Raw genomic sequence first — 11,660 nt, forward strand, 5'->3', positions numbered from 1 at the left:
GGGCTGGGTAATTTCATAGGCTAATAAGAGGGAGGATTATTGCAACTATTTTGGGGAAAGGGCAGGGATTTCCAGGGTGGTGTCTTGGTAATCTCAATCCTCCGCCTTCTGGTTCCAACCAGTCTGAGGTCCACAGTGCTTGTGGTCAGCACGCAGTCACCATCCTCCACCTGGGGTGGTGGGGTGGGGTTTAGTTCCTTCAGAACAACTCAAAGCTAAGTGTCAGATAGTTACGTATTCACCTTGAGGAGGAACTGTTTTATCCATGAGGTATTGTCATTACTTTTGTTGTTTAACTGGTTTTCCTTTGTTTCTGAATTCCTTCACTTCCCTAATTAGTAACTCTTGTGCCGCTCTTTGGAACTCTGGGAAAGCCTAGGAGACCAGGGCCTTTTCTACAAATAAAAAACAGGAGACGGGAGGCGGGGGCAGCTTTTGTATCCAGGAGGGCCCCACAGGGTCCTGCTCGGTTTCACTTATTCCCTCGCCAGTGAAAGTCGGAAGGGGAACTCTGGCTGGCCCCCTCAATCCCCACTTGCTCCTCCCAGCCAGGAACAGGTAAGGTCAGGGGTCAATGGAACAAAGACATGTTTGTCTTTGTTGACCTCTATGATCCATGGAGGTCCAGTAGAGGTTCACCCATCCATTCCAGAGGGAGCTGCTTGGAGTGCCAGCTACCCACGATACAGAGGGTCACTAGCCTGGGAACTACTTAAGGCCATTTAGTAGCATCAAATAAAATGGAAGCAAAAACTCTAGAGGTGAAAAGAACAGTATAAATTGACTTCCCCCTCTAGTTAAAGAGCACAGTGTTTAAAATTTAATTCTCCCTGTTTTCCCTCTATGTTTATGAGTTCCAAATGATGGGATATTGGAATGTATGGGTTATCCATCTAGCTTCTTGTCACCACACCCTACTTCTCCACCCACCCACCCTGTGCCAAAAGTGGGCCATGAGATTTTTCCTGCATTATTATCCCTTTCTGAAAGCCCAGTATTGGGACATGTGCACAGCACAGTGGACTTCGTTCAAATTCCTGCCCTACCACAGTGTCGGGGCAAGTTTTCAAGCCTCTGGGCCTGTTTTTATCATGTTATAAAGAAGGAAACAGCTCCTCCATTACCCTCAGCAGACCTCAGACATTCCCTTTTCTACCTTTCTCTCCCCCAAATCTGCTCCTCCTCAAGGCCCAGTTTAACCACCTTAGCCCATACTAAATTTAACAACTTAATAGTTGTATTTGCATTTTAAGAAGCACCCACTGGAGCTGTCCTTATGAGCTGTATCACTCAGAGGCAATGAGATAAAACTCAGTCAGTGGGGGTGGGATGGAGTGGGGTCTTCAACTCTATCTAGGTAGCTGCCTAGACATCTTCCCCAAAGCTGGCTCTGAATTTAAGATTAACAAAGAAGCTGGTTTTATAAGGCCAGTTAAATAATGTGAAATCCCAGCAGGCCTTGGCCCTGAGTGTGTGGAGACCCTCACAACAAAAGCCTTCACACTTCCTTTTCATTCTTTTCAGCTTCCCACACACTGTTAACATTAAGCAAGGACTTCCTGTGTGCTCAGCAGTCATCGAAAATTTGCAAAGAAAATTTCTCTTTTGGGTGGACTATTGAACAGACCAGATAAAGGTGGTGAAACAAAGGCTGGCCTAATCTAGTACCCTAAGGACCTTAAAAATATGAATATTCAAAAACAAAAGAAACCAAATCTCATTTTTCCTCTCTTATTTACAAATTTCATTTAAATCTCTCTCATGGTTAGAAAATCAATGTCAAAAAAACATTGGTATACACTTTACAATACAAATGTCAGTAAATACTAAAGAACATGGTTAATAATTTTTCCAAGTAAATGTTTGATAAGAAATATTTTCAAGGAGGCCAGTTAAACTAAACGTCAGGTGCCCAAGGCATCGGGAACAGAGCCTCAGCCTGCTCAGTAGACAGTCGCACTGCAGTCCATGTGTGTTTTCCACTTGGTAACACACGTGGCAGCTCACAGGAAAAAGCGGTACCACCAGCCTTTATTCCCCAGCCTCAAAGCCACACCCGGGCATTCTCTGCTATGGGAGTCATGTTCAGCGACAAATGAACCACTAACAATGAAACTAGGATAGCTCAGTTCCAGGATATCCTGATTTAACCTGGGAAGTTAAGGTTTCCCCAAGATTGTCAAACCGAAAAATAGGTCACTAGGGGCTGATGGATGAAAGAGTCAAGCTAGACTCATTCTGAATACACTGTCGTGTTCTATACAATTAATTATTCTATTCTTTAATTCAAGTTTGAGTTGTTTCTATTTCCCTCATATAAAAGGTGTCAGCTCAGTTGTGTCTAACCTAAGTCTTAACCCACTCGATCTTTTAGGCCAATCGTACTTCTGGGAAAAATATGTTTATATATTAACATACCTCAAAGTTTACACTTTCATTATAATAAATTAGCTTTAATGTTACAAATAACGTCTCAGAAAACTGAATAAGTAACTTGACCTAGCACGCTAACTTGAATTTAGAACTTCTCTATCCATTTTGACCAATCCCCAGAATCAGGAGAACTGTATTATTTACATAAAAAACAATATCTAAAACATGCCAATATTACCATTTCTTACCTAAAACAGTAAATATGCTGTTTAAAGCACCAAAGCATACTTTATTCAAAAGTGACATCCTAAACATTAAAGATTCAATCTCATTTTTTTAGTTCATTTCAGAAGTCTCAATATCAGAATCTTTACATAAAAGGAATGATAAGTGTTTCGGAAGACCTGACAAAGTACCACCAACTCCCTCTCAAATCCCAAGTGTCCTCAAGTGGTAGCCCATGTGCCTCAGGAAGGCCAGTGACAGCAGAACTGTGGTCAGGGAATCAGACATGCTGGGGTTTAACCAGGAGTTGCTCCGTGGAGCATTCATGGCAAGAGCAGACAGAGTTCACAATGGCAAAAGGCAGACAAGAAACCAGCCCTTCCTCTCTCTCAATATACCAATTAGAAAGCAGGAAATCTATTAGGCTGAGAAAAAACACAGATACCCTTGAAGGAACAGGTGGGAAGTCTGTATTCTCTCAACTGTCACACAGGTTACTTAATCAGCTATATTTATGACCCAAGCTAGGCTCCAAAACAGGATTCAGACCCTGTAATCCCGGTAAATGAGAGCGTGCACCAGGGTTTAGCTCGCATAAAGAACAAGGGTGTCAGACAAGCAGGCTCTAGTAACAAACCGTCATGCAAGCTGAATGACAGGGATTCACGTTTTATTTCTGAAGATCTAGGAGATCAGAAGGAAGATTAATAGTTTCAGAATAAAAGGACCAAGGCTTAAGCACTCAAAGGAGAATTTCTTAGATGAAGCCATATCAGTAAATGCACAGGGAAGTATCCGCAGGCTAGAAGTTTCTCAACACTTGAATGTCCTGAATGTGGACAAAAATGTGGAAGTCAAACCTAGCTGTTTGCTTTCCTTTCAGTACGAAAGGGGGTGAGGAGAGCGATCAATGAAGACAGTGCAGGAACATAAAAAGTGTCAGTTTTTGTGGGATTATATTTGTGTTTCCATTTAGGGACACATTTCCTGTTGTTTAAATGCTACAGCAATTCAGAACATGAAATTCATCCCCCCAGAAAGGATCCACATGGTTTAATTTTCAAATAAACACAGACTGTGCAGCCCATAGAAGCCAGTACAGGTTACATTTGGTTTTGCCCCAACTCCTATATTAAATAAGGCCTAGTTCCTGAGGAGTAGCAATGGCCATTTATCCCACAGTCTATAGGCAAGTGTCCCATCTGAAAAATCTCACTCCTCCCTCTTCCCCACTGCCCCTCGGGATGCAGCTAGGGAGACTAAGTGACTGTTCTCAGGTCCTTCATGTTTTTACCTCTCCAGATTCAGGCTGAATTTTAAGTCTAGAATCCACTGTATAAGCAGTCCTGCCTAAACTGTCTGTCACAATTACCACATGCAATCTTGAATTTTCTCCTTCCCTGCAACCATGTGAATTGGGAGCATTCTTTCTAGACAGTATTGCACAGTCAGCAGCAGGGTGAGGGAGTTCAGCATAGCAGAGGGGGAAGGAACATTAGGTGGAATTAGAAGAATGTCTGAGAGGTATAATCAGAAAGGTTAAGTGCTATGAGTAAATCTGCAGAGATTTACTAAACCCCGGAGGAAATTTTATTAATGCAGGAAAGGAGTTAAGGCTCAGACAGAAGTAACCTCCTAGCATGGCTCAAAGGTTCAGGGGGTGGGACTCAGTGGAAAGGTCCGAAAGCTGCACAAATAAATTCAGCCGGTTCAGAGGCCCGGCCACCTTCACCCTCAGCTGAAAACCAAGAAAACTCATTCCAAGCATGCTCGCTTAGAGCAGGCCTGTTTGCAAGTTTGAGGACTCAATTTTAAAATAAACTAAATCGGAACTAGAATGCAGCATTACAAAATGTTTTCACAAGTGAAATCATACACACACAAAAGTTAGAATATTGCATAGAAAAGTATCCTGTAATATGCTTTGTAAACCTAGGTCTTTAGGAACTTCAAAATAAAAAAGAAACAAAACCTCCCTTCATAGTCTAGATTACGAATTGAGAATTATCGACTTTGCAGATTTTTGTATCAAGACCTCCTAAGATCCTGAACTTCTTCATATCCTTAGAATCATGATTCATTTTATACTTCGCAGGCTCAGGCTGACAGTTTAACAACAGTGTATTTATAAAAGGACTTGGGTTACACGAGCCCCAGCCAAGTCTACGGTCTCTGTGTTCCACCCTTTCTGCGTAGAAGAGGTGACCAAAACATGCAGGGACATAAAATCACTACTATTGTTTTTAATCCTAGGCTGTTTTTTCTCTCACGTTAATCTATTATTAAGCAAGCTACATCTGCCTGCCCTTTAACAACAAGGTCTAAATAGCCAGTTTAAGAGCAAGTGAACATGTCTTAGAAGAGCATTTAAGTTAACCTTGGCAACAGGATGGGAGACTCTTAACTCCCCTTGTAAGATGCACCAATCGAGTCTGAGTTAAAATACACCACAGTGACAGAGATATCATCCCTGTACATCCTTGCCAAGTCCTCTGGCAATGTCAGCATCGCCGACAGCCGCTCAGGCTCCATCTCCCCGTACTCGTTGTTCCCTATGGCGTATCTGATCAGACGTGTGGCTGCGTTTTGGTCGGTGGCGTGGAGCCCCTGGGCTTTCCTCTGCAGCAGCAGGCTCTGCATGAGTCCCAGGTTGGCGGGTCTCTGGGCCAGGTCTGGCTTGTGCCGACACACTTCAGCCAGGTGCTCCACCACCAGCCTCACCACATCCTCATTGCCCAGCACATCCCACAGGCCGTCAGAGGCCAGCACAAGGAACTTATCCTGGGGCCTCAGCCTGTGGTACGTGACCTCAGGCCTGGCCGTCAGGTAAGGTGGAGTGTAGTAGTGTGTGGGGGTGAACTGGTAAATGTTGAGGGCCTCGGTGTCAAAGCCCCGCTCCAGGACACTGCGCTGCAGCTCTTTACTCCACTTCAGCTGGACGTCCCCGAAGGCCCTGCAGGGCATGAGGACACCCAGCAGCCTGTTGTCCATGATGATTGTCCTGTGCTCTGACTCAGGATGCTCCCTCTTTAGCCGTGACAGCTCGGTTGGGTTCCAGGCATTGTGGTCCCGGGTGAGGGGCAGACAAGACCACATGCCATTGTCCTCCTGGACACCAAGGATGGCCCGGCAGTCACCAGCGTTTGCCACATGCAAGTGAATTCCATCGACATGGGCCATGCAAGCTGTTGCCCCTGAGAAAGCAACCTGGAGTGAAAGGTTCCTGGTCATCTCATCTTCCAGGGCGGCCTGGATCTCTAGCGAGATGTCAGAATCCAGCCTCTGGAAGGAGTACATTAATGCTTCCTCAATGTTCAGCCCCATTTCCATGTGCAGGTTCAGCAGCTCCTGCCAGTAGACACGGAGGTGATCAAGGTGCACTGACGTGACATCCTTGTAGATACTGTCCCCTGGGTGCTTGAGCCACTGCAGAATGGGCAGCAGGGGCTTCATGCTTTCCATTGCCCCCTCCATCTGCTCCAGCGTCTGCTGGGACATCAGTGACACTGCCACATAGTAGAAGAGCCTCTCGCTCACCGCTTGAGCACATGCGTGGCCACCATGTCCATCGAAGACACCAAACATCAGCCCATTGGTCTGCAGGCAGGTGGCTACACCTCCCCGGTCCTCCACTGGGAAATTGGCAGCCAGCTGGTTGCTCTCAAACCGCAACACCGAACTTGGGACTCCACTGTCAAGGTCAAGAATCTTGTGGGCCGACTCACCAGTTCGCAGCACTTCATTTACCTGCTCAGGGCTGAGCGGCAAGTGGAAATCATCTTCCTCTGTTGATGTGTGTCTATAGGCTTTCTGCAGAGCAATGCCACCACATGAGGCATTGTTTTTTAGGGTGACTGGCCCCTGGGGAAAGAGCCTCCATTTTGATTTAATCCTATTTGAGGCATATCTTGAATATAAACGTTGTCCCCCTTGTAATGTGGCAATGCTGTTTCTTGCAGAATTGAAAATCCAGTAGGACACAGTACTTGACATTCTGAAACTGTATGAGCGAATGCGTTCCTTCAGCAAAAAGGGTTTTTTTTAAACCTGAAAATTTGAGTTTAAGAAAGTTTTAAATTTAATTTTTTAAAAATAATGACTTCTGAAAACACTTAATCTCAAAATACTTAAGCAAGTCTCCACACCTCCCATTATAATATATAATCACATTTCAGAAAATGGGTTTTTAAACACTCTCTGATCTTAAAGAGTCACTGAGGGCTACCCCAGAGGCCACCTTTTCCTCCTTCCCAAATCCTTTCCCTTGCCAGGGCCCTGTGCCCAGCTCCCACGTTCACTCTCCCCAGTAGGCTTTAAGTGTTCATTTAAATATAAGCTCTTTCTTGCTCCCCAGCTATCTTGGTGGCTGCTTTCTGTTGGACGCCATCCAGCACCTAAACCAGGAAGATGGTGGCAGCAAAGAAGATGGAAAAGTCGCCGGAGACAGATCAATTCTAGGCTCCAGCTGGTTATGGTAAGTGGAAAGTATGTGCTGGGGTACAAGCAGACTCTGAAGATGATCAGACAAGGCAAAGTGAACCTGGTCCTCCTCGCCAACAACGGCCCAGCCTTGAGGAAATCTGAACTAGAGTACTACACCATGTTGGCCAAAACTGGTGTCCATCACTACAGCGGCAATAATATTGAATTGGGCACAGCATGAGGAAAATACTACAGAGTATGTACACTGATCCAGGTGATGATTAGAAACAAGCCAGAAGAAACTGGTGACAAGTAAATCATGCAAAGTTTCTTTAATAAAACTGGCCAGAGCTTGTTCTACATGTATGTAAATGAATGCCTCAAACAGTGGCTAAACATGGCCATTTCAGAGGCCCAAAAGCACACTAGGTATGATACTAGCTGTCTAGCAGCAGACACACTACTTCACTTGCCTGAGTTCCAGTTGTCCATCCGTGGAATGGGAATATTAGTTTCATACAGTTTTGTGATGGTTTAAAGAAATATAACCCTTCGGCTCCAAAAAAGGTATTATTACTTTTATCATTAGGTGTATCATTGGGGATTAGAGGTTGTTTCCACTGTGTCTCTACTTATAAAATACCAAACTGCAACGCCTAACGCCTCAACCTTTCCCCTACTTAGGGTTTTTATTTTTGTGATACGCGGGCCTCTCACTGTTGTGGCCTCTCCCGTTGCAGAGCACAGGCTCCGGACGCGCAGGCTCCGCGGCCATGGCTCACGGGCCCAGCCGCTCCGCGGCATGTGGGATCTTCCCAGACCGGGGCACGAACCCGCGTCCCCTGAATCGGAAGGCGGACTCTCAACCACTGCGCCACTAGGGAAGCCCCCCTACTTAGGTTTTAACCTACTTATTTCCCAAGACTGGCATCAGTAGGTCAAAGGGTGTAGACTCATATTGCCAAACTGAGTTCCAAAAGGTTCACATCTGCCTCCACAAGGGCATGAAGGAAGCAGTTTCCTAGCACTTTCAACAGCCTCTGGTGGTATTTTTCCTTAGACAAAAAAAAAAAGCTGCTCTATTTTCTATTTTCTCTGGTGACCCGGGAGGAGAGTTTCCACGTGTTTTCAGATTTCGTTTATGAATCCTGCCCTCCTCAAGTTTGTCTGTTGGGGTGTGGAGAGCGCCCACACTTGAGGACCGCCCCCTCTCCCCAGCCCACCCCGCCGAACTACGAACTGGTGCGGTCGGGCAGGGCGCGCAGAGGGCGCCTCCCCGCGCCCCCCAACCCCACCCCCAGCCCTGCAGAGAAGCCAGGCGGCAATGCCCGACGCAAGGCGGTCTGCCGCAGACCGGACCCAGACAATTTCGCGTATCTAAAGAAAACAGATCCCAAAGTCAAGCCTCACAGATAAGAAAGAGCGCGGCCTCCTAAGTCCAACAAGCCCTATCTCCCTCAAACCCTGGCGCGGCCACGTCCCTGAGCCCCAGCTTCCGGGTCTATAAAAAAGGAGAATTCAGTTGAGATGCTGAGCTCACAGAGGGTACTCCGAGGGCTAAAACAGCTACTGCGGAAGTCCCGGTACACAGCCAAAGGCCCTGAGCAAGGCCGCGAACCCACGTGGCGCGTGCGCGCGAGACGGGTGACCGTAGCTGTGACCAAGGCTCTTCCCCGTCCGCCGCGGGCCCGCCCCCTCACCTCACCTCCACTCTCCACCCCATCACGTGAGCCGATGCTGCGGGCCGGAGCGGACCCGGCGAGGTTAGAGGTTTTCACATCCCGCGCTCACCCCCTTCCCTACATCGCACCCTGGTCCTCCTCTCACCCGCTTGCGCCAAAGCCGCCGGGTCCGTCAGTCAATTCTGCGCCAGCCTACGGTGCCGCAGCTACCTCCACCCCGGACTCACCTCCCTGAAGGGACCTCTTGTGCTGATCCAGCTAGAGAAGGAAGCATCCTCTCGCCACCCTTTATTGGTTCATCCGTGGAGGCGGGCACCTGACGGACAGCGTAATTGCCCAATGGCTGAGGAGGGAGAGAGGGCGGGATCCAGAGGGGCCCAATCTGGTTCCTCCCCCTCCCCCGCCCATCCTACCCAACCTTTACCCGCACCCCCCTCAGGCTCTGACCTTGGGTAGGCTCGGGGGCGGGCTTCGGGACCAGGCAGTCTTGTGGCTGAGCACCCCCACCACGTGACACCCCCCCTCCCCGTTCTGCGCACCCCAAACCGAGCAACCTCTCCCATTCCTCACTGTTGTTAATAATACCCCACGGCTTCCTCTCCATTTCTGTGCTGACCAGTTCAGACCCCTCTCCCAGGCGCCACACCCTTCTATATCCACTTGGACGCCTCCCTCTGGAGGCCCTATGTACACCTTAAACATAGCTTGTCTGAAATTCATCTTTCTGCCAGACCTGCTCTTCCTCTCCTCCCCTAACCCAGTAACGGCCCCATCATCTGCTCAGAGACCCAAGCCCCAAGCCTGGGAGTCATTTTGACTCCTCTTCCCTCACCCCCACCCGTCTCCTGTCTGTTATCTAATCCTGTTCATCTCACCTCCTAACTATCTCTCCAATCCAACTATTTGCCTCCAGCTACCCTCCCACTCCACTGCAACCTTCTCATCTGGTCTCCCCACCTGTGACTTCAACTTAGCCCTAGTTGCTCTGCTTCTACAGATCAGGTAGGTGACCCTTCTACAGCTCAGATTGCTGCTGTAAAGTCTTCATTGGCTCCCCACCAACCACTGGGCCTTGAACTGACAATTACATTGGCATGGCCACTGATGGTTACCACAATAGTTAGTGGTTGGTACGTTGAGAAAGGCTGAGAACCAGGACACCAGATATTTCCTCAGTCCCTTCCATTGTGGAATTCCAGTTATGGCCTGCTGGAATTGCTTTACTAGAACTCATCTATTATCTCTGATAAATCAAGTGCAGTCTTCCCTGGAGGCAGAGAAAAATAGGAGACGACCAGAAAAGGCCACTTAGATCCCTGAAAAGGTGGTCTTCTGGAAGGAAGACACACTGGCTTACCTGGGGAGCCTGGCCAGCCCACCTGGATCCAAGGACATGGCTGCCATAAAACAGCTCCTGTCAGACTTGCCTCTGATATGATATTCATACCGCCACTCACCCTCGGCCCTTTCCGGAAGTTCTACCAGTAAGTAAGAATTTGCAATATCTGTCTTCCTGGATATTAAGATGGCTGTTTCGTACTTAAACTAAAAATAACTCCAAGGGATTCTAAATAAATGGGTACAATTATTATTATTTTGTATAGATAGTCCATTTGGGGTTATAGAAGGTTATCCTTCAGCACAGAGGCAGCACAGCTTATGGGTGCCTACGATATGTCAGGCCCTGGGCCAACGGCAGGGGACACACAGATGGCTGCCCTCACCACACTTTCCTGAGAATATTACATCACTCTGCTGTCTGAAACCACTGAGTTTCTAAGTTACCACACACACAGCACTTCCAAAGTAAAAATGCACCCTTGAGGATTTTGTGTGCACTGGAACTTTTGTTTAAAGGGTATAACCAGCTTAGTTTCCCTATACATGATGGCTAGCCCAAGAACCCTATCCAGTCTCCCAAGGCTTCCTTGTCACAAGGTCTTATTAGAAAAAAAATGAAGGAAAAGGACTTATCTCTGCCCTGAGAAAGGGAAAGCAGCAGCTCAGCTGTCATTTTCCAAGAAAATATGTAAAAATACTCTGTCTCACTCAAAACCAAGCAAATGTGAATTAAAATGAGATACTGATTTTTTTCAGTCAACCTGACAAACATTAAAACATGATTAATACCTAATGTTGGTGAGTGGGCATTGCTATCTTGGCAGGTGGGAGTGTAATTTGAGGCTGCCCAATGGACAGATCTTTGACCCACTAATTCTACTTCTTCTAATTTATCCTACAGAGGCAGTCAAAGGCAAACCTTACAAATTTTCTACAATAAATACACATTACCCCATCTGTATAATATCTTGTATAATTAGAAAAAAAAAAAAAGCAGGGGCTTCCCTGGTGGCGCAGTGGTTGAGAGTCCGCCTGCCGATGCAGTGGACACGGGTTCGTGCCCTGGTCTGGGAAGATCCCACATGCCGCGGAGCGGCTGGGCCCGTGAGCCATGGCCGCTGAGCCTGCGCGTCCGGAGCCTGTGCTCCGCAACGGGAGAGGCCACAACAGTGAGAGGCCCGCCTACCGCAAAAAAAAAAAAAAAAAAAAAAAAAAAAAAGAAGCAAAACTGTATTTTAAAAACGGAGGAGTGGCGGGGGTAGGGAGATAGATCTCTTAGATGATTCTGGCCAAGTCCCCTGATTCCCTAGCAATGCAGATAAGACCATCTATGGAATGTTAGGAAAGCTGGATTTGAGGATGATCTTGTGTCAGGAGGAATTGAGATGGTGGCAGAAGGTTTTTGTCTAACTGTCAAAACCATATCTGGCCTGATATCTGGGAGAGTTTATAAAAAACCTCAGATGGGGCTTCCCTGGTGGTGCAGCGGTTGAGAGTCCACCTGCCGATGCAGGGGATACAGGTTTGTGCCCCGGTCTGGGAGGATCCCACATGCCGCGGAGCGGCTGGGCCCGTGAGCCATGGCCGCTGAGCCTGTGCGTCCAGAGGCTGTGCTCC

General features: G+C 47.4%; 1 protein-coding gene across 2 annotated transcripts; it reads right to left on the reverse strand.

The window, feature by feature from the left end:
* Nucleotides 1–1,732: 1,732 nt before the first annotated feature.
* PDP2 (pyruvate dehydrogenase phosphatase catalytic subunit 2) lies at nucleotides 1,733–8,995 on the reverse strand. 2 transcript variants are annotated; one of them, XM_079907616.1, is made up of 2 exons: nucleotides 8,930–8,995; nucleotides 1,733–6,645 (listed from the first exon to the last, which is right to left on the reverse strand). In XM_079907616.1, the coding sequence occupies exon 2, from the start codon at nucleotides 6,589–6,591 to the stop codon at nucleotides 4,999–5,001; it is 1,593 nt and encodes a 530-aa protein (XP_079763742.1). In that variant the 5' UTR covers nucleotides 6,592–6,645; nucleotides 8,930–8,995; the 3' UTR covers nucleotides 1,733–4,998. The 2 variants fall into 2 exon arrangements, with proteins under 2 accessions (XP_079763742.1, XP_079763743.1); XM_079907617.1 differs by having other exon boundaries at nucleotides 8,848–8,952.
* Nucleotides 8,996–11,660: the final 2,665 nt, after the last annotated feature.

This window comes from Stenella coeruleoalba, assembly GCF_951394435.1.
Source record: "Stenella coeruleoalba genome assembly, chromosome: 20".
Classification (NCBI taxonomy): Eukaryota; Metazoa; Chordata; class Mammalia; order Artiodactyla; family Delphinidae; genus Stenella; species Stenella coeruleoalba.

Excerpts from the sequence above, each read along its gene's own strand:
- PDP2 (XM_079907616.1), bottom strand. The coding sequence starts at position 6,591 with ATGTCAAGTACTGTGTCCTACTGGATTTTCAATTCTGCAAGAAACAGC.